The 22,452-nt window shown below is 41.9% G+C and overlaps 1 protein-coding gene across 7 annotated transcripts, besides 12 other annotated features; it reads right to left on the bottom strand.

Moving 5' to 3' along the window:
- Positions 1-100: part of a mobile genetic element that runs on past the window's edge.
- Positions 1-383: part of a mobile genetic element that runs on past the window's edge.
- A 524-nt stretch (positions 384-907) lies between these two features.
- Positions 908-1,020: a mobile genetic element.
- Positions 1,021-1,166: 146 nt separating this feature from the next.
- Positions 1,167-6,464: a mobile genetic element.
- A 1,563-nt stretch (positions 6,465-8,027) lies between these two features.
- Positions 8,028-8,121: a mobile genetic element.
- A 994-nt stretch (positions 8,122-9,115) lies between these two features.
- Positions 9,116-9,419: a mobile genetic element.
- A 164-nt stretch (positions 9,420-9,583) lies between these two features.
- Positions 9,584-11,044: a mobile genetic element.
- A 17-nt stretch (positions 11,045-11,061) lies between these two features.
- Positions 11,062-12,925: a mobile genetic element.
- Positions 12,926-13,173: 248 nt separating this feature from the next.
- Positions 13,174-13,336: a mobile genetic element.
- Positions 13,337-14,434: 1,098 nt separating this feature from the next.
- Positions 14,435-15,409: a mobile genetic element.
- A 188-nt stretch (positions 15,410-15,597) lies between these two features.
- CkIIalpha (casein kinase IIalpha) lies at positions 15,598-21,986 on the bottom strand. Of its 7 annotated transcripts, NM_001300224.1 has the most exons (4): positions 21,584-21,986; positions 21,301-21,498; positions 18,701-18,813; positions 15,598-16,936 (listed from the first exon to the last, which is right to left on the bottom strand). In NM_001300224.1, the coding sequence occupies exon 4, from the start codon at positions 16,804-16,806 to the stop codon at positions 15,796-15,798; it is 1,011 nt and encodes a 336-aa protein (NP_001287153.1). In that variant the 5' UTR covers positions 16,807-16,936; positions 18,701-18,813; positions 21,301-21,498; positions 21,584-21,986; the 3' UTR covers positions 15,598-15,795. The 7 variants fall into 7 exon arrangements, with proteins under 7 accessions (NP_001287153.1, NP_001036624.1, NP_524918.1 ...); NM_001043159.3 differs by lacking the exon at positions 21,584-21,986 and having other exon boundaries at positions 21,301-21,429; NM_080179.5 differs by lacking the exons at positions 21,301-21,498; positions 21,584-21,986 and adding an exon at positions 19,335-19,418 and having other exon boundaries at positions 18,701-18,838.
- Positions 19,647-21,208: a mobile genetic element.
- Positions 21,716-22,452: part of a mobile genetic element that runs on past the window's edge.

Raw genomic sequence — 22,452 nt, 5'->3', positions numbered from 1 at the left:
ATAATTAAAGAAGATTATTCAAAACCACGGCTGGTTTGACAAACACAAAATAAAAATCGGGGCTCAAAAAAAAAACACGACCGTTCGCTTTGAAAGCTAATAGACCAATTTTCAAGACAATTTCAAAAATCAAAAAAAATCAAAACATTTTTCATAAATATGGGTCATGGGTCACAAACTTGCGCTGTGACAATGTCTCTAGAATCTGTCTGCTTAATCTCCATCTTTTAGCTATTATGGTGCAGAAGATCTCGACGTTCAAATAGACTGAATGACGGACGGACAGGGCCAGATCGACTTTCTTTTGATCCTAAACAAGAATACAAATACTTTATATGTTAGGAAACGCTTCCTTCTACCTGTTACATGCTTTTCAGCAAATCATGTATACCCTTTTACTGTAACAACACGCCAACATTTTTTTTCTTACGTTAATAAATAATTAAGTTGTTTCGAATTTAAGATTAAATTTAAATCAGCAGGTGTGTCAATACTTAATTGCCACTTCGTATTATAACAAAGCGTGTCAGTAATGGAACACAAAATTTGTCCAACCCCAGATCTGATGCGTTCTTGTTGGACTTTTATTGGGTATGACAACAAATTCTTCAAATTTCTCGTTTCAAAAAGGTTACCATTTTTGAGTAGTTTGTAGTTTGTTTATTAATTCATATACATTAATACAGTTTACAGTGTACAGTTATGGGCTGTCAGTTTATAAGTTGCAGAAAAATATGTGCTTGAGATTTTTATTTTATTTATTATTATTTAATTGACTTACAATAGTAAACTCATTCAATATAAAAAGAAAAGGTACAAATAAAAACTATCAGATACTCCTTACTCATTCAACATTCTTTTCGGCATATGGATTGGCAAGAAAAAAATCAAACCAATTTTAAAAGTTTGGGCGTGGCAATACTTGTGGGAGTGTCATTTATAATTCCTGAATCTCGACGAATAGCATTAATAGTTCCTGAGATATCGACGTGCAGACAGACGGACAAGTAGCGAAGACCGTTTTTCATGTGGAAAAATATATATCTCAATCGGTTATAAAAACTTCAATTATCTCGCTGAAAATATGTAATTCATTCCATTTTTTATTTTACATTCCATTTTCCATTTTATTATTCATTCCATTTTTATTTTTTATTGTTTTCACACACAAGGGAGGGATTACAACCACGGCACCCTATACACCCACAAGTGAGCATATGGTGCATGTGTCTGGATACGCCAGACAAGCGTCCCGGACTAGAAGCTATAGCTATGTACATAGCGACCACCCCGGTAGCAATTCGAGTACTTGCTTGCCGGGCAAGCACTCCCCCTTGCTGAGGAGCGATCTCTACTGATCTCTGGGTCTCAGCACCCGAGTTTTGCGCAACCAGCACCGTAACTCAAACGTCGAGCATGAAGGCTCTACCCGCGATATGGGTACCAACCACAGCCACCACGATACTCCCACCAGGGGGCCTACCTCAATGAGCAGTCTTGGATAGCTGCTCAACCCGTGGTACCGAAAAGAGGCTCGGTGGGCCTCCCCCTTTTGCTCCGACAAGCAGGGTTAGAGGAATCCTATCGCTGTATTAGTCGTCCCTTACGACAAGCAACAGCGGACTGTGGTAGTATTCTCGCCCGCTAACCACACGGCAGAGATGCTGAGCTAAACGCCCCTCCTCCTCAGGAACACTTCTTCCGCAAACATTGCCAGCCGTTGAGTCTTCTCTTGATCATCCAGGATTCCGTCGAAGATCCAGTTTTCGCCAAGGCGCTGCACTCCAAGTCCATCTAGGTCCCGCAGATCTGCATATAGGGGGCAAGCGCACAAGATATGCATCCAGTCCTCATATGGATCTCCACATGCGCAAGCAGTGGTATCGCTGAGGGCTCTCCCGTGCAAAAATGCATTGAACGACCCGTGCCCTGTAAGCAGGAAAGACGTCCTCATCGAGAATCCAAAACTTGGATCCCGATAGGCAAGAGTGACGTATGGGATAAACCTATGCATCACCCGTCCTGGTTCGCTGTCATCGTCCCATCTGTTCTGCCAACTCTGAATTAAACACTCCTCTAGGCGAGTCTTCCTCTGCTCCCAGCTAAGACACGCAATGTCCTCGCCGTAAAGCCAGTCGTTCTCCTCCAGCGGGAATCCACGTTTTAGCTTGTATTTAATCGCTAATAACTTAGCAGCCAGATCAAGCGGGGGAGCTCCACCAAGTACCTGCAGTGCCACTGTGGACACTGTTCGGCATACCGAAAGGCATCCAAGCAGGATTAGCCTCTGGCAGGAGGCTAGTCGCCTCTGGGCAGCTACTTGTTCCGCGGTGTCATACCATACCGGGGCACCAAACAGCACACAAGGTGCCATGAGTCCGTCATATATGGTCCGCCTGGCTCGAGGACTGAAGCCCCAGTCGGCTCGAAGCACACGCGCCAATGCTCCAACGACTCCTGTCATCCGCTGGCGAAGCGAAGCTATGTGCGTGAGGAATTTCATTCCTTCACTGACCGTGATGCCAAGGTACCGACAGCTACGCACATACGGAAGGTTCGCTCCAGCAAACCTCACCGTAGGCGCACGTCTCAAGGCACCTTTCAGCAGCATGATTACCGTCTTGCTGGTCGAGACGGCAACGCCAACTTCCGCTCCCCACGTTTCTACGATGGACATTAGTTGCGCTCCTTTTTCCTCTAGCACAGCTCGGGAATTTCCCTCGACGAGAAGCAGCAAGTCATCCACGTATGCACTCAGCTGGCAATACGGCTGGAGACGCTGAAGCAGTACATCCATCAGTATGTCCCAGATAAATGGGCCGCTGATTGATCCCTGCGGGCAGCCTCTAGTTACCGGTACCTCCACAGTACCGGAACTGCTTCGGATCACTGCTCTTCGGCCGGAGAAAAAGCTCTGCCACAAGCCCATTTCCCGGCATCCCAAGTCGGCTAGTCGGCTGAGTGCAGCACTCCATTCGACGTTGTCGAATGCTCCTTTGAAGTCCACGAATGTGCCGAGCACGTATTGCGCCGGGCTGGCGCCAACACTGCTCTTCACGTGCCTCCAAGCATCCTCCACACATCGTCCTTGGCGAAATCCAAATTGCCATCTGCAGCCTTCCGGAAGAACTTCTCTCACACGATTCACCATGATGGCCTCGAGCACCTTTCCAAAGACTGGTAGCAAGCATATTCCTCTGTATGAGGAGGGCTCACACTTGTCCTTATCTGGCCCTTTGAGCAACGAGACAACTCGTGGGCACTTCCACTCGGCTGGAAAGTATCCCAATCGGATGCATCGGGAAAACAATGATGCTAGGTGCTCGGGTATGGCGCGCCAGACTGCCTTGCAGATAGTGCCATTGATGCCGTCCAACCCGGGAGAGCGCCTGCTCTTCAGCCGGGCAACACATGTATCAACCTCGAATACTTCGAGGGCCGGTGGGACTTCCTCCGCGATGGCAATCGGTGCTTCGGACTCCGCAACTGGGAAAAAATTGCGGAGGAGCACTCGTGCGCAGTCACCCCAATCAGTGATCAGCTCGCCATTCACGCGGAGGCACCCAATCTCCGTGCACTTCCTGCGACCTCGGCAAATCTTGTAGACGCGCCCCCATGGGTCGTCGGAATGATCTCCCACGAAGCGTTTCCAGTCATCCATCTTCGCCCTTTCAATGAGCTTTTTGTAGTAGGCTGAGGCACGCCTCAGCTCGACCACTACAAGCTCTACAGCGGCATCGTCATCTCGACGCCTTCCATCTTGAAGCAGGCGACGAAGTCTTCGGACTTCGCGCCTTGCAGCGCAGAGGTCGGCAGTCCACCAACGTGCTCTCCTGCTGGGCGATCGAGTCAACTTCCTTCCCAGCGCAATATCACATACACTATGTACTATACTGCGCAGGGTCGAAACTTGCTGGTCCAACGGCGACTCTGAAAAGTTTTCCGGAAGTTCGGCTATTCTACTCACCATTTCCTCCTTGAACAATCGCCAACGTGCATTGGAGAAGTTCCAGGACGGCACAGGAGCTATGCTCTCAACTGCGCGCGCGGTAGTTGGTTCGGCCACAACAGTAATGATGTTGTGGTCACTCAATTCCCACTCGTCCACTCTCCACTCATATGTGGCCCACATAGATGCTGCTTCATTGACGATTGTCACGTCGATATCACTAGTCGCTCTGTGATTATCGAACGTGTACACCTCTGTTGACTGGTTTAGGGCGGCGACTCTTGCCTCCAGCATCCACTCAGACAGCAGCTCACCCCGTCTGTAGTTAGCTTGCCCCTCGGCATGACGAGAGAGTTTGCTAAGCCACATGGGGGACACTGCATTCGCGTCGAGGCCCAGGATTGCGGGGGTTCTGCTGGCCTGCAGCAGGACCGCATCCATGTACCGGAGGTATGGTTCCAGAGGTGCATCGAACTGGCAGTATGCGGCGCAAAGGAAGATTGAGCCAAAACTCCCTTTAACGACCAGACATACGCCATAATCTGTGGTGAGAGTTTCCACTGGCATGCAGATGGCTTCCTGATGATCCACTAGGATGGCTGCCTTCCCTCGCCGGTCGGTGAAAACCCTCATTCCTTCAGGCAGCACATCCATTTCATCCCCGCCAAGATACGGCTCCTGCACCAGAGCAAACATTGACTCCGATCTCCTTAGTCGGACTCCGAGCTCGATGGTCGCAGCTCTGCCTCGGCCACAGTTCGCTTGGATGAAGCTAAACATTAGTGTCTAGCTTGCACCCTCGCTAACAACGCTCCGTATATCGGGCAAGCATTCGAGAGCATATAATGCCCCGAAGGTTGCCCTCTGTGACGGCGGTTCCGGCAGTCCACCGGGTTTTGGCACTTTGCCGCGGTGTGGCCTTGTTGCCCGCACTGGCGGCAAACACTCTCCTTCTGCCTGCATTCACTAACCTTGTGGTCGAAACCCACACATCTGTGGCAGGCATAGGTGCGGACTTGCGATCGGCATCGGAACGAAAACCACTTAATGTAGACACGTCCTACATCAAGTTTCGCCATCGCCCGGTCGTCTACCTCTAGCGTCACGTTTACGGTGGCACCGTCAGTAGCCGACCACGCCTTGGTCACCAGGTGCACCGACTTTTTGAACTGGGCCAGAGTCATTTCACTGTCGAAGTTGTTCTCGTGAAGCTCCTGCATGAACTCTTCTGGGCCGATGGCTGTGTCGACGTCATAGACTATGACCTTCGGCTTCTCGGCCGCGTTCCGTGCCACATTCAGTCCAAGTTCTGCGAATCTTTTCGATGCCATCACCTTCTGCAGCTCTCCAACCGAAGGAGTACGAATGATCGCACCACCACCTCGACGGAGCTCACGTACCTCGTGTACTCTGACTCCGAGGGAGGGTGCAACCATCGTCCGCACCTTTTCGGCTATGGCTTTCCCCGATAGCGCAGGGTCGTCGCACTTCACCACCGCTGACCACGTCTCACGAACCTTGGTGGTCCGCGGGGCAGCGATGGGTGCAACCTGAGGCATCTGGGGAGCATTGGCGGCAGTAGTGTTCGCATTGGACGGCGGCGGCGGCGGCGGCGGTGGTGGCATAGCGAGCCGCGTCTCCAGTTCTCCACACCGGAGCATTAATGCCATCACCAGCTCATCATAGCGGCTGATGGCACACGAGAGCTCTTCCGTGTCTACGCCTCCTAGGCTGCGGAAACTGTTTCGCACCATGCGCTGGGTGGCCGACAGCTCTGCCATCATGGCTGCTTGCCCAGCACGGGCGGCAGCGGTGGCAGCGGTGGCAGTGGTGGCAGCGATTTTAGCAGCAGTGGAAACATCAGGGGCAACAGTGTGATCAACAGCGGTGGCAGCAGCGGGGGGGGGGCAGCATCGTTGGCAGCGCTTGACGTAGCCGCCCGGGCATCCTCCAGCGATGAAAACGCCTCCTCCAGCACACCAACGGGTTCTGGCACTCCATTCGAGGCCAGGGCAACCAGCTTCGCCTGCGTTGGCGCCGAGCTCTTGGAGGCCAGATGGCCTCTACGCCTGCCTCGTCTTGACACCTTTGAGGCACTGCTTCCGCTCAAGGCACTCACACTGCTGTCGCTCTCCATCGGCGTTGCTCCGATGGTGGCTCCTCCTTTTGACGAGTCCAGCAATCGTATGCTCGCTGACACGGGCTAGTTGCTATGGTGATAGCTCCACCTATTGGTAGAGTGCACTAAGCTGTCCCAAGACACATTGGCGGTGACTACCACCAATAAGCTTCTCTCAGCTGTTCGAAAAGCTCACCCGCAAGCTCGCCGCTCAACACGTGCGGAGTGGAAAATTTCCAATAATTTATTGTCAATTACTTCCAAACCGCTTGTTTTTAATTCGCGAAAATTTGCGCACCACTTCCACGGAACACTAAATTAATTATTCGTATACTTCCAAATACGGAAAACAAAGTTCTTCGCACTATGTCCACGAGCGCAACGAAAACACGTCCGTCGTTAATCCATTCATGCGCGTCACTGACATAGGGACTGGGACATCGTCCCACCCTACAAATCGGAGAGTATATCCGTGTTTTGGACTACAGTTTCCGCTGTTTGGTTAGGCAGATCTAAGCGGCGAGAAAGGGCTTCGTCGTGTCCGTGTCGCTCCTGGAGGCGTTCAGTGATCGGTGCCACGTTACCCAGTACACAGTAGTTGCGTTTCGCCGCACTAAACGATTTGCTGTAATATTCCAGTACACGCTCTTGGCGGTCCTCCGGGACGGGGAACCTGAGCTGGCGTCGTGAGTTTGATTTTAGGCGTATCGAAGTCATCGTGAACCGTTGGTTACCATGCGAAGGTGCGTTTTGCTTCCGTTAGCTCATGCAGTGGCCGAGCTATGGTGGCGAAGTCCGAAATGAAGTTGCGGTAATACGAACAGAGTCCTATGAAGGATCGCACTTCTCATTTGATTTCTAGTCTTCAATACTTGGCAGGGGGTAATAGTCCTTTACGGTGACGTCGTTTGACATCGGTTATCCACACAGAACCGGACGGAGCCGTCCTTCTTCCTTACCAGGACGACCAGAGATGCACACGGGCTGGAGAACGGGCGAATTATGCATCTAAGTTTCATGTTGGCAACCTGCTGGGGATCTCGGGTTAATCCTTCTCGATTCTCATGTTTCTGTCCTTGGTGAGTCTAACGTTTCGTCGGCCTAGGGAGTACCGACTGCGCTACGGAAAACCCAACCGGTGTGCTGTTCACGTTCCCGTCACTGCCACTTGCCAGGAGTTAAACTTTATTCTCGGCAACAAGTGGCGAATGAGAAGGGGGAAGAGTAGAAAAACAGTTATAAGAGAGTCCAGAGGGACCAGGCGTCCGTGCAGTCTGAGTTCTTTGTTTTCCCCGTCACTTATAGGGGTGCCACCGGGTTAGCCCACTGGAAGGGGGGGCTAGCCTAGGTGGTTTCCGTTAAAATAAAAGAATTTTACTGGGTGGGCTGCCATTAGGTTTTGGCGTCCGACTTCTGGCGTCAGTCGGTGGTCTGCAATTGCTCCACTAAAGCCGGGTAGCTTTCCAGACCTGGGGATGGTCGACCGTACAGAAACTCGTTTGGGAACCGGAGATCTTGTCCCACCATCAAAAGCGATGGTAAAAACACGGTTGGTTCCAGTCGCGTGGTCAAGTAGTCCAGAAGGGTCCGGTTAAACCTCTCAATCATTTCGTACAATTGAGCGTGTAGCGGCGTCGTGAGTGTGTTTTTCACGTTGAGCAAGCGGAGGCAAGCTTGAATTATCTCTGACTCAAAGTTACGTCATCGATCCGAGTGGAGGAGGAAGGGAGCTCCGTAGCGACATAAAGCTTTATTTACGAGCGCTCGGGCTACCGTTTTCGATGCCTGGTTGGGCATAGCTAAGCACTCTGGGCATTTGGTGACGTAGCACATGACCACCGCAATATAGCGGTTCCCGTGCGCAGTAGTAGGCAAAGGACCAAGTATAGTTATCTTATATTATATTTAATTTCTCGTTTCTGTTCTCTTTTAAGACGCGATCTTTTAGACGCGATATAAGCGTCTATCTTCTCGCGAATCGAGCCGTACGATACACGGCAGCGCCCCTCGGTCGGTTGGGCGGGAGGTGTGGCCGTGGGACCCGTGCGAAAAACAAAAAAATGTCAATCGCAAGTCCTTCGCACCTAAAACGATGAACTGTAGTAGGTCCTCTTCTGGGATTGCATACGGTGCAGCGTGCGCGCCAGAGGATCACATCAGCGATTTGTCCAATCTAAAAATAGCGTGTCTTAGACTGTGTTCTTGATGTTCTTGTTCTTATTCGCAGTATCACTGAGGGGCATCCGCCGTTTGGTCTTAATCATTAGAAGACCCTAGTCCAAGTAGAGCCGCTCAAGCAAATGCCAATACGCTTCAGTTTCGGGACTTTCACTCCATGTCTGGGATCTTGTCGGTCGCTCTCTTGCTTTTATTCACTGCAGGATCACCGCTAGAGCAGGATCCTTCTCATGCATAGGGGCAATATCGACTGGCTGGACTTGTAAGAACATGACACTCAGTTTGTTCCGCTTTGGTACATATGCGACATTGGTTGCCAGTTGAAAACCATCCGAATCTTTTGCGGGCACACCATTAAGCCATTGCGGCTAACTATTTGGCCCAGGTCCCACCTCCGTTTAAAAGAAGTTAAATTTTCGGTGTTGCTGCAAACTCGATTTTGCAGCTCGGCGCTCTCTTTGGAAGGCGACTCTGGTGGCAAGGGGCCAGGACGGTTTCGACTCCATCTTGAGGAAGCCTCCGTCGGGCACCAAATTGCTTGATTTTCGGGGGCTTCTCATCGAGTTGCGGAGGGGGGATTCAGGGATGTCTCGCTCGGACTAAGTCACGCAGGTTGATGCGGTGTCTGACTGAGGAGGCTCTGTAGCAGTACAATGTTTGCTGTGTTGGGAAATGGGGTGTGCGAGCAGCTGCTCTCTTGGCTTTTCCTGTCTCTCGGGTTTGTCGGGTTTTTCCTTCGCGATCCTCGTGTTCCAGTCCTTGGTGAGCCTAGGCTCTGGGCCTAATACGGCTCGCCATGTCGAGGGCTACTTATAATATCATCCTGTCTCCCGGAGTCCCTTATTATTTCAATACCATTTTGGATGAACGTGAAATCACATATTCCAATCTGCTTATGAAGGTGTAGACGGTTTCTGGATCACGCTCAATTGGCATTATGGTTGTGCCATTGTTATTGTAGATTTCTTTCTCTGTTGTATGTTTGTGTTGTTTTTTTTTTTTTTTTTTTTATTTCACTTATTAACTTAACTTACGTAGAATTTTATATGTTGGTTTTAATTACTAGTTGCCTTTAGAGTTAATGTTTTGTATTTGTTTTTAGTTTTCTAGTTCCACTTCCACTTTTTAAGTTAGACAACTGAATTAGAATTATAATCCCAGTCAAAGGGTTTTTTCAAACGGTGCACATTTTGTTGCAATGCTTATGATAACCGAAATACGAACAGGCAAGAATGCCGATCCGCCGTCCAAGCGACGGCACTGTAACAAATGCTGCGTCAGCATTCAGGACATGCGACCAGGCTTCGTTTATGTATGACTCTCGCTTTCTATATATATTTTTTCGCACGGGTCCCACGGCCACACCTCCCGCCCAACCGACCGAGGGGCGCTGCCGTGTATCGTACGGCTCGATTCGCGAGAAGATAGACGCGATATAGAAAAGGGAACAAAAACGAGGAAATGAATATAATGTAAAATAACTCTATTAAATCTTTGTGTTAGTAGGATCTAATTATGTAATAAAAAAGTTAAAATCGATTGCTTTAAGAGCGGCAGAGAGTCAAGATTACAGATAATAGGATAAAATCTATTATAGTCACATAAAACTCTGTGAGGGTCATGCAAATCATAATTAGATCTACAATGATTTAAGATAAGGGGTATATGGTTTCTAGTGAATCTACTTGGAACCGAGAAGTTAAGCCGACTAATCAAATCAGGACTCTCAACATCCCCACGAATAAGCTTACAAATAAAGACTGTTCCAAGCATAGTTCTACGGTTAGCCAGGGACGGTAAATTAATTAAAAGTAGTCTACTGGAATAAGGAGGTAATATACGGTTTCCATCCCAATTTAGGTGCCGCAAGGCAAAAAGTAAGAAGTTTTTTTGGACCGATTCAATGCGGTCCGAGTGGACTGCGTATTGTGGACTCCAAACAGGTGATCCGTACTCGAGAATCGGACGGACTAACGAAATAAATAAGGTTTTAGTCAAGTAAGGATCATCAAATTCCTTAGAAGACCTTTTTATAAAACCAAGCACACCCCTGGCCTTATTGACAATAGACGAAATATGGTCAGAAAATTTTAGTTTAGGGTCCAGAAGAACACCAAGATCATCAACCCGTGTTATTCTGTCCAAAGAGCACCCACTTAGAGTGTAAGTCGTGAGTATTGGGTTGGTCATGACTTTACACTTGGAGCCATTTAAGTCTAATACGTTATCACGGCACTAGATCGGATTTTAAGTCGAATGGCACGAAGTGTCCTTGTACTGGAGGCATAATTTAACATCGTCTGAGTACATAAGTACACGCGAATGTTTTATTATTAAGGGGAGGTCGTTGATGAATGAAGAATTCATTTTTTTCTTATTTTGAAGAATTTTGAAAGAGGACTTGTTGTGTCCTACAATTCAGATAGCTTGAAATCCAATTTAGAAGATCAACAGGGAAACCTAAATGCTCAAGTTTTCTTATTAGAAGGTAATGATTAACAGAATCAAATGCTTTACTAATATCAGTGTAGATGACATCTGTTTGAAGATTATTTTTGAAACCCTGTATTACGAAAGAAGTTAGCTCCAAGAGGTTAGTGGTTGTTGATCTGCGTTTCATAAAACCGTGTTGACATATGATTGATCTACAAAGGTGTTGCAAATGAGGACTGATAACATTTTCAAAAAGTTTTGGGATAGCCAACAATTTAGAGATTCCTCTGTAATTGCTTGCATCCAGTTTGCTACCTTTTTTATGAAGAGGAATCACAAAGGACTCCTTCCATATATGAGGGAATATAAGTTGTACATATGTAGTAATTTCTGCAAATACAGATATCAATGCATTTAAAAGTTATCTGGAAACAGCTATCAGTCTGGACATCTCGCTAAAATCAGGAGAGGAGATAGACCATGCTGTGGAGTTACTCACAAACAAGATCCATAAAGCAAGCTATATATGTAAGAAGCTACCAGCCAGAAACTCACAATCAAATAAGCTCTATCTCTCAGCTGAAATCCGACAACAAATACAACTCAAGAGAAATTTGCGTAAAAGATGGCAAGAAACTCTCTACCCTGCCGACAAAAGATCGTATAACAAAGCTGCATCTGATCTCAAAAAACTACTGTCAACTTTAAGAAATGAATCTCTCGCTGAATATCTCAGAAATCTAGACCCACATTCTTGTAACCACGAACATAATTTATGGAGAGCAACCAAATATCTCAAGCGACCTGCAAAAAGAAACACAGTAGTCCGAAACTGTAATGGCGAATGGTGTAGATCTGATGATGAACAAGCCAAAGCATTTTCTCAACACCTGCACTCTGTATTTCAGCCAAATGATATTGATAACCCGCAAACAGAAAGAGAAGTAGATAACTTTCTCGAGTCACCCTGCTTACCCATTCGTAAAATAAGTATTAATGAAGTTTCATCAGAAATTAAATGGCTGAATAGTAAAAAGGCTCCAGGTTGGGACACAATAAATGGCATAACATTGAAAAATCTACCACCAAAGTGTGTACGATTTCTAACGTTTATATTTAATGCGATGTTAAGAGTTGATGTGCAGAAATTATAATGATCCTTAAACCAAACAAGGCAGAAAATGAAATGACATCGTACCGTCCTATTAGTTTGTTGTCAATATATTCTAAAGTTTTTGAAAAAATAATTTTAAAGAGAATGTATTTAAATGAACTGCACTGCAACATTTCTCGACGTTCAACAAGCGTTTGATCGAGTCTGACATGATGGCTTATTATATAAAATCAAAAAGTGGTTACCTGCACCATATTTTTTATTATTAAAGTCATACTTAACCAATAGACAATTTTATGTGAAACAAAAAAAATGAATACTCGCCCTTGCACTTTATAAAAGCTAGAGTCCCACAAGGAAGCGTCTTAGGACCTGTCTTATACACCCTGTACACGGCAGATATGCCGGTAACAAATACCTGCACTGTGGCAACATACGCGGATGATACAGCTATATTAGCTACCAGCTCATCTAAAGAGGAAGCCTCACAACTTCTGCAAGCAGAGCTACGCCTCATTGAAAGAAAGCAGGTTTCTTCTTTGGAAAATAACTTTTGCATTAAGAAGAGGTGACTGCCAGAAGTGTCATTTAATGGATCAGCAATCCCTTGGCGTGCACCTCGATCGCAGACTAACGTGGAAAAAACACATAAAAGCAAAGCGCCAGCACCTAAATCAAAAAAGTTTGAAGATGACCTGGTTGCTAGGCCGAAAATCTGCAACCACTCTGGAAAATAAAGTCCGTTTATACAAAGCATACAGCTTTATGGTACTGCCAGCAACTAAAATATTAAGATTCTACAACGCTACCAATCAAAAATATTAAGACAAATTGTTAATGCTCCATTTTATATTTCAAAGGCAAGTATCCATAAAAACTTAGGAATCCCCTATGTTAAAGAAGAAATAGCAAAACATATTAAAAAATATATAGACAGACTAAGAACACATGAAAATAACTAAGCCTTAAGTTTGGTAAATAATAATAACAACGTCAGAAGATTTCATGTGCTAGATCTCCCCGACAGTGTTTGTAGTAGGGATTAATGAATAACTACTGCCTCTGTTAATTTAAGATTAATTATAAAATCTACTTATTGTCATACTTTTTTAAGACAGATTGTAAATAAAAAGAGAGAAAAAAATATATGTACATTGACACAAGCTCTGGTGGCTACTCGGCTTGCTCGATAGCCCTTAAAAATGTAAGCAAAATCATTAAATAAAGAGAGGAGAACGTGGACCTTATACTACTACTACATACCTACTCACGAAAACCTCTACAAAGTAGTAAGGAATTTGTCGGGATTGTGGTGAAGACCCGGTCGACAGTTTTCTGCGTTCGCGTAACGTAAACAAGGCGATCGCGTTTAGCGTGCTGTGAGGGGTCTTAAAACTCCCCACAAATATCGTAAACGGACAGACCGTGAACTAACGGTACCGTGCTGAACCTTGGACTGTCCAAGGGCGAAGAGGTCGACCGGTAACGGTGCATGCACAAAGAAGACGCACCGTGAACTAACGGTACCGCTCTGGACCTTAGACTCGAAAGAGGACGCACGTGACGAGACGTGAAGGGTTATTCTGGGAGTGGAGGAGAAGGACCTGGCGTGTCTGAAAGGGTCAGTGGAGTCAGTGGTCAGCAAAGGTGGTCCCAATCCGAGCATTGCCTCGCCTGTGGACGATATACTTTGCCCCATAACATCCCAATCCCGGCCGGGCCGACACGTCGTCCGATGTCAAGGAATATACAGAACAACGAAGGCAAGGCGTTGCAGGAGAAACGCCGCAGTAGCAGCGAGAACACCGGAGGAGTCAGCCATAAGATTGTAGAATAAATCGACTATAATAAGAACCATCTGCTTTGCCTTTGTCGGGCAATCACACGAATCATAACGCATAACGCACACGAATCAAAACGCGAGCAGAAATAGAAAATCAGTTCGTTACATCTGGCGCCCAAACGTGATTGTTCGGTCAAAAGGAAAATTGAGGAAGATGGGGAAGTCTTGGTCGTACAGCTTAAAGAAGGATGACTTTCCCGCCATACCAAGTGCACTCGGGATTAAGCTGGAAGGTTTGGTCGAAGAGATACGGAAGACATTGTCCAAGTTCATCGACCAGACCACAGATGAGACACAATCAGTCGCAATTCTGGAAGCTCTAGAAAAGGAATTCGAAAGGAGACCGGCTGCAGAAGTGAGACTTCGGCGTAGAAGGCCTGGTGAGGAGTCTCGACTTCGCTAGCAAAGCGGAGGCCAGCGGAAGCAGGTCCGAAAGGCAGGAAATCGGACAGGAACGCCGGCAGCCGCGGAAGATGGAAGCGGCGGGAAGCAAGCCGTGATAGGCGCGATACCGCAAGACCAGCACAGCAGGACTACGCAAAGGAGGCAAAACAGGTGCGAGAATGGAGTTTTCGTTACGACGGGAACGAGAAGCCGTTGGAGTTCCTGGAACAGGTTAAGAGGTAAGCAATGACTTATCGACTCGACATCAACCAGATCCCAAGAGCGATGCCGGAACTAGTAACGGGCATGGCCTTGAAGTGGTTCATTTCCAACAAGTAATGGGAGACATGGGCCGAGTTCATACAAATAAAATTACAATAATCATACAATGAAAATTTTTTTTTTTGCTTTTACCAAAGACTTTGGAATAGCAAGATGCGTAACGGCAATATATTGGTTTTGCAATTTACTGTCACTTTTTTAAAAAATAGAATACTTTTGCTTTTCTGTGTTAAAACAATAAGCGAGTAAGTGTGTATGTTTGCGTACTTGTGCAAGAAGACGATTTTCAGGCCGAAATCAATTTTGATCTGAGAAAGGAAGTTAAATATTTAGTTTTTCAATTTCGTTGCCATATGGTCTACTAAAATATTATTTAAAAATTATTGCATTGACCATTACTTTTGTAAATGTTTTTAATTAAAAATCTACCGTTTACATGTTCACATTTATGTTTATAATTATTAATATATACTATGGCACTGACGACAAATGTCAACAGGGGACATTAATAAAATTAATTTTATCATTATTTCAAGTATTTAAATAAAGTTTACATCTGGAATTACTATTATAACTTTTGTAATTTACATAAACATAAATTGTCCAAAAAAAAAGAAAGTACATTTTAAAAAATACTTTTTTAAATAAATTATAAGGTTCAACATGTTTATTTCAAAATTAATTTTTTGAGGCACGACGTGCGGAAATAGGAACCTAAGATTAATTCAATTATAATTTTCACACGTCACAAGCTAACATATTCTAATATCCAATTAATCCAATACAGTCATTTTTGTAATTTATTATGTATTATTAATAATCACGTTAAGACAATGCAAAACAAGAAACATGGTGCCAATTAATAAAAAATAATATAGATTTAATGCCCAAGAAGATGTAAAGTTGCTCTTTACTTCATTTTGAAAGATTTACAATGCATGAGCATACATGTGCACACGTACAGTGGTCGGATGTCCCTGTATGCGGAGAGAGCGGCTGGCTGTAGAGCTCGTCGCTCTCTGGCTCTTGCACAAAAATTCCAGAGACCCTGAAGCCAGCACAAAAAAATCATATGCCGCTACGCATCTTGTTATCCTAGTGTCTTTGCTTTTACTCTACGAGTAACGGGTACACCAAATGAATTAGAACTTGCTGTTCACTTATTCATGGTTCAATTTTCTTTTATTTCGCATGTATCTATATTTTTGTATATTTTTTTTTTTTATAAATAAAGTTTGCGAGTATTATACAAAAATATTGTATTATCATTCCCACTTAAAAAATTATAGTCAATTAGATGTTATACTGTGAGGAATTTATTCGATTTCTCTGTTTAATCCCTTAACGAACAGTTGAAGTCATTTTTAAGACAGTAGCTTAAGTTATTTTATTTTTCTTCGGATTTTATATTTTTTTTTTGCATAATTATCATATTGTTAAATGGCTTCTATCCCAAACTCGAATTACAGTATTCATCAAAATGAAAAAACTTCTTATTGCTGATTATTGGGATTCATTTGACCATTGACAATAGGTAAGAAATATGGATGGGCCATTGCTTCGCGAGCTGTGAGTCGATCAACGTGATCATAGCGTAAAAGTTTATCAAGAAAGTCTAGTGCTTCAGGAGAAACTAGATGTTGGTTGTCAGAATGGACAAATCTTTCCCATCGCTTTCGTGAGTGACGCTGTAGAATGTCGTGAAATCTTGGATCGAGGTCAATATTGTATTTATCCAAATATGCGTAGAGTTCTTCGGTGCCCAGCACCTTGGCAATGCGTACCAATTGATCATAGTTATCATGTCCGTGGAAAAATGGCTCTTTTCGGAATATCATCGACGCCAACATACAACCTAGTGACCACATATCCAGTGAGTAATCATACATCTGGTAATCTACCAGTAATTCGGGACCTTTAAAGTATCTCGAAGCCACACGAACATTATATTCTTGACCAGGATGGTAAAATTCGGCAAGTCCCCAATCTATAAGGCGCAATTTTCGATTTTCGTGATCTATCATAACATTGTGGGGCTTTACATCACGATGCATTATTCCCATGCTGTGGCAGTAGTCAAGTGCCTTAAGAAGCTCAAACAAGTAGTAACGAATCTCATAATCAGTTAATGTTTGGTAAAGTTGCTTGAAATCTGTGTTGTTGACGTGCTCAAAAATCAACGCTGGTGTTCGAGAAACTGGGTCCTTGACAACGGCTAAAAGTGTTATTATATTAGTTCCTCCACGCAAGTTCTCCAAAATTTTGATTTCACGCTTTATCTTCTTTTTTTTAACAGGTTTCAGAATTTTAACAACGCACTTTTCCGTGGTCGTAATATTAATGGCCTCGAAGACCTCAGAATACTTTCCACGGCCTAATTTACGGACCAACTGATAATCGTCTTGATTGCCCCAATCAACCACATAATTTTCATAGTCCCAATATTCATCCGGTTTGTGCGCATTGACATCTGTGTACACGCGAGCCGCACTAGGAAGTGTCATTTTTCTCAACAAAACGTTCCTTTCTGCCTCCTTGTTAAAATTTTTTTCGGGTTGTAGCAGTAAGTTTATGTGAGCTGATTCCGTTCTCAGTCGGTTGGTGGTCCTAACAATATTATTATTGTACAACAATCTGAAAGTAAAACGAAAACGTATTTAATCAGAAGCAATCGGAAACACATGTCTACACCTCTTCATAGCATAACACATTTCCGAAACAGCTTAAATATCGTTATATCAGTAACGCAAAATGCCAAATTTTAATCGTCTTAACATAGAAAGAAAATTGAGTAATAATAAACAAAATCAACTGTAACCACTAACATTATTCGAGGTAAATGAAGTTTTACAAATGTTACAAATTTCTTTCTGCATATGCAATTTCATTTGCAAAATCATTTGTAGGTTATTGTACTTCCGTCATCTAGCAGCTCTGCAACTCTCCAAACGAAAACAAAACAAAGTTCTTTCGCTCGAAATGTTGATCTAAAGATAATGAGACTTTCCACCTTCAAACGCGATAATTGTATCTAAAACTTTGTTTAAATTAATAATTTAGATAAATGATATATATATGATATGCTGGATCAGATGCGTACCAAAGAAGCAAGAAGAAAAATAATCAATATATTACTAATATTTATAAATTTGTCTCAAAAAGTAGCCTAGCAAAACCGAGTCGTCTTTATTTTTCAAATGGATACAACCGTTAGCGTGAAGTGCAAAAAAATAAATAACACTCGGAGTTCTGTGTCACGGTTTATAATTTTTTAATCCATTCCAAAACCTGTCCAACTTCACCTATAGTTTTTGTGGAACCCCTGATATTTTCGATCAGGATTATTCCTTATTCCTACGTACTTAAGAACGCCTAGTTCTCGGTAACTATGGATGCTAGAACGTTAAGATGAACAAGGTTTTATGAGTTGTTAAAATTCCGAATATATGCAGATATCGTTCACGCATTCACCGAGTTGAGAAGAATCACACAACGGTGATTGTAATCAAAGTGTAACACGAGTCAAATAAATAAATGTTTGAAGGTTTTTTAGCAACAAAAACACCCACTTTCGGATTCATGAAGACTTAAGTTGTGTTTAGTGGAAAAGCTATTTCGATAAATATTATAACTTTAGATGATCACCAAAAATTGTACTACCTTTTTTCACTTGTTGTCTTGTTTTAAAGTCCCGACTGCAGAGGAATTAAGTGTCCTTTTGCAATTGATAATATCAAACTAAAATACATCGAGTTAAAAAAAATTTTTTACGATCGTATTACGAACGATTTTTCATATGTTCCTGATTTTAAACTTTGGCACGAAAACGTATTTTACATTTGACTACAAAATTCACTTATTTGGCAAGACTCTAGGGCTATTATGGCAATTATTATTTTGATATATCGTGCCCATAAGTCAATTAAAGAATAATAATAATTTATTGGAAAGTAATTTATTATTCTTGACAAAAGTTGAAATTAAACACCTTGTATGTTGCAGTTGCGAGCGTTGATGGCTCTTTACCTCGATACGTGGTGTTTTTGTTTGAAAGACTTTTACCCTAATTCTATAATCAGCTAAAAGTCTGTCTTACGATTATTATAAATGTTTTAATTAAAATAATTTAGGAAGAATGTATTATATTAAAAAGCTGCAAAACAAATAATGTAAGAAGTACAAACATGTGGGTTTCTTAATCGTGTGCACTTAATTAATATTTTTCAGCATGAATTTATTAAGTTATAGAGCAACCAAAAGAGTTTAATCGATGGTTTGCGCCGCGCTTGCAAAAAGGCGGTTCTTGCAGACATACATATTTTCCACGCAAATACTGTTGGAATTCAGTGGAATTCAATCAATGCACGTGCCTAAGTATAAATATGGATAAAAACGTACCCAATTTTTGAAGATTGATTGTTATAAGCTGGCTTGCCAAAGTATTTTAAAAGATTTCTCCGTCTCGTATGATATCCACAGTGTATGCCGGGTATGTTCCTCACAGTTTTGCACTAATTTATATAATAAGCAGGTATACTAATGAAAATAAATTTTAAATTTGCTTTTATATAAATACTTAGATATTTATTAATACATATATTATGCGAAATCATTTACATAAATAAACCCTTGGTATATACAAAAGTGTATATAAAATATATGTGCATACATAAATCCATGTGTATGCAATGTTATATTTCAATGAATACATTCGCTACTGAACAAATTATTAGTAAAAACGAGTACATACGCCAATGTTAAAAATACACACGAATATCATAATGACAACCACTCTAAAATTCAGAAAAAACTTTAGACGAGTTCACCGGCTTCATGACGGCATGATTCAGAATGGCCCCATATGTACCTATTTATGTACATGCATAAAAAATTTCAAAGACTTTCCACAACATATATACAATTATTGATATATTTCACTGATTTCATGCTCTTGAGAAAATACGCTGTAACGCAAAATCCGCATATACATGTTAATTTAATGCCATTTAATGACAAGAGTAATAATACTCACGTCTTAGTAAAAAAAAAACCAGTGTACGTGGTTACGGAGAAAATTTTTCATATTTTAAGAAGGTTAGCTTAACCGCCGTCTATTTTACTGCATAACAAAACAGTAGGTAGTCAAGATAGATCAAAAAATCATCCTTATGTCAGAAACGATGGAAGTGAAACTGATCCAGCTATTTTATAAAATTAGTTAGGAATTTATTTAGGGTCTATTATTATTTTATTTCTGTCGGGGAAACACTGATAGATTACATTTGTTTATAAAAACAATAACATACGATTATTGAAATCTGTGGTTAGAATTATAGAATATATACAGTTTGTCAAGAAACTGTTTACACACTGTAAAATAAGTTGAATTTTTGACTTTAAAGCTAAAAATTAAGGGTTTTTTTTCTTAATTAAACGCATTTTTTTTTATAAAATATAATTAAACAATATTTATTTTACTTATAAATCAAAAAACAAATTAAAAATATTAAATATACAAGAAAATAAACAACAAATTCCAAGTTTACACACTTTTGAGACTGTCAAGAAACTCTTTACACATTTTGTTTTCCTACTTTGTTTTGTTCTTTTTCTTAGAACGAACTCGATTTTTCCGTTATTTTTGGCTTTGCATTGCTTTTTACAACGCTTCTATTGAAATTTGTTGACTTTGCTTGTTAAATTTTGCTGATCAAACGTGCTTAAAGCGAATTATTAAATTTAATAAAATGCCTGGAAAGAGATTAACTTTTGAAGTTACCCAATTAATAAACTATAACCACCAGTTGGGAAAATCTTTTCCAGAATTAGTATAAATGTTTCCTGTATCCCGTAAGACCGTCTACAATGTTTTAAAAGGCTCGGAAAAAGAGGGCAGGCTTGAACCTAAGAGTGGTGGTGGGCGGAAAATTAATATTAAAAAGCGTGTAGACCGCTTTATTATGCGAATAGTGATTGCGAACCCCCGAATCTCGGTCAGAGCACTTGCTCTGGATATCAGGCAAGAATGTCACCTAACTGTGTCACACGAAACTGTGCGCCAAGTCATCCTACGCCATAGGTACTCTTCAAGAGTTGCAAGGAAAAACCCTTTGCTATCAGATGCCAATATTGAAAAGCGTCGATCATTCGCTGTGAGCATGATGGATCATGCGGAAGAGTACTGGGATGACGTCATATTTTGTGACGAAACAAATATGATGCTCTTTTATAACGACGGGCCAAGCAGAGTATGGCGCAAACCGTTGAGTGCGCTAGAAAAACAAAATACCATTCTAACGATAAAATTTGGAAAAATGTCACTAATGGTTTGGGGCTGTATCACCAGCCGTGGAGTGGGAAAACTAGCCTTAATTGAGAGCACAATAAATGCCGTGCAATATCTAGGAATTTTAAAAAACAAATTTGAAGGCCAGTGCAGAAAAATTTGGTCTAGTTAGCAACAACAAGCCAAATTTTATATTTTAAGAGGACATGATCAGAAACATAAAGAGTGCAATGTACGCACCTGGCGCCCTTATAACTGTGGTAAAGTGATCGATACGCCCCCTCAGAGTCCTGATCTGAACCCCATTGAAAATTTGTGGACCTACTTAACGAAGAAGGTGGCAAAAAGGGACCTAAAACACAACAACAGCGTATGACTGTAATAGTCGAAGATTGTGAAAAGATCCCGTTTGAATATGACCTGCAAAAACTTGTCCAATCCATGAAAAAAAGGCTTCAACTTGTAGCTAAAGCCAATGGGGAACATACTACATACCAAAACTTTTAAAATTTTAATAAAATAATTTAAAAATTTAGGATTAAACTAAATAAATTAAACAAAACACTAAATGTGTTTTGTGTAAAGAGTTCACAGTGTGTAAACAGTTTTTTGACAAACTGTATATATATTCTATATATATTATAGAATTATTATATTATATTATATTATATTATATATATCAATACTCTGATTTCGGTGCAAATATGCTTACCACGTGCCATCGTTGCTGAACTTTGACTGATCTGCAGTAATTTTAAACTTATTTTGTTCTGCATTTTGTTTTACTTTGCAGATTATACCAAGATAGTTTTTCCGTTGTTCTTCTGTTCAGATAACGGTAAGCTTGAAAATCCCAGTCGGAAGTACGGAAGGTATCAAAGGAAATAAGTATTACTAAGTGCTTCTTTTTCTGCATAACAACAACAAAAAATTACGATCTTGACGATTAAGAATTGGAAATGCAACTGGACAGAAACGTAATAAATAAACCACACCTTTTCGCCCTTCTCTGTCTGCTTCTATTGTTTTCGTCATTTTCTTATTGTGAGTACGGTTAGTTTAAATTCTTCGTGTCCTTTTTACTATGGCGATCAAAAATATTACTTCAGTGAAAGAAAATGTACATACAGTTTGTCAAGAAATTGTTTGCACAATGAAAATAAATTGTATATTTGACTTTCAATGCAAAAATATAAAGGCCTTTTATTAAAAGGCATGAATTTATTTTTATTGATAACTATTTATTTATATGTTTTTTATCAATATGTGAAAAAAAAATAACAAAACTATTGACAATGAACAAGAAAAACAACTGAAACCAAGTTTGCATAGATTTGACACTGTCAAGGAATTCTTTTGTTTTCAATTTTGCTCCTATTCCGAGAAATTTCGATAACTAAACGGTACAGAATCGTCATTTACATATTTCTTTATACTCGTTGCATTTGGTTGAGAAAGTGAAGTGATCTTTGCTCCAGTTAGTTTTGAGAAATTTAGAAATGCCTGGCAGAAGATTGAGTTTATAATCACCATTTGGGAAAATCTGTCACGGAATTGTCAGAAATGTTTTCTGCATCGCGGGGAACAATTTATAACGTAATTAATCGCACAAAAACGAGGGCAGATTGGAATCAAAATGTGGAACAGGACGTAAAAATAAAATTTCCAACCGTTCAAACCGAGTTACTATGCGAAAAATTTATGAAAATCCGCAAATATCTTTAAGAACTGTTGCTAATTAGCTTAAGGAGGGCTGCGATCTGGATGTGTGACACGAAACAGTGCGCCAAGCCATACTCCGTCATAAGTACCACTCACGGGTAGCAAGAAAAAAACCGATGCTGCCGACAATTAACATCGAAAA

The sequence above is a fragment of the Drosophila melanogaster genome, chromosome 3L (genome assembly GCF_000001215.4).
Source record: "Drosophila melanogaster chromosome 3L".
Classification (NCBI taxonomy): domain Eukaryota; kingdom Metazoa; phylum Arthropoda; class Insecta; order Diptera; family Drosophilidae; genus Drosophila; species Drosophila melanogaster.
Note: the sequence above shows the minus strand (reverse complement) of the source record. Positions and strands in the feature narration are given on the sequence as shown.

Coding starts and splice junctions, on each gene's coding strand:
- CkIIalpha (NM_001300224.1), bottom strand. CDS start 16,806: ATGACACTTCCTAGTGCGGCTCGCGTGTACACAGATGTCAATGCGCAC.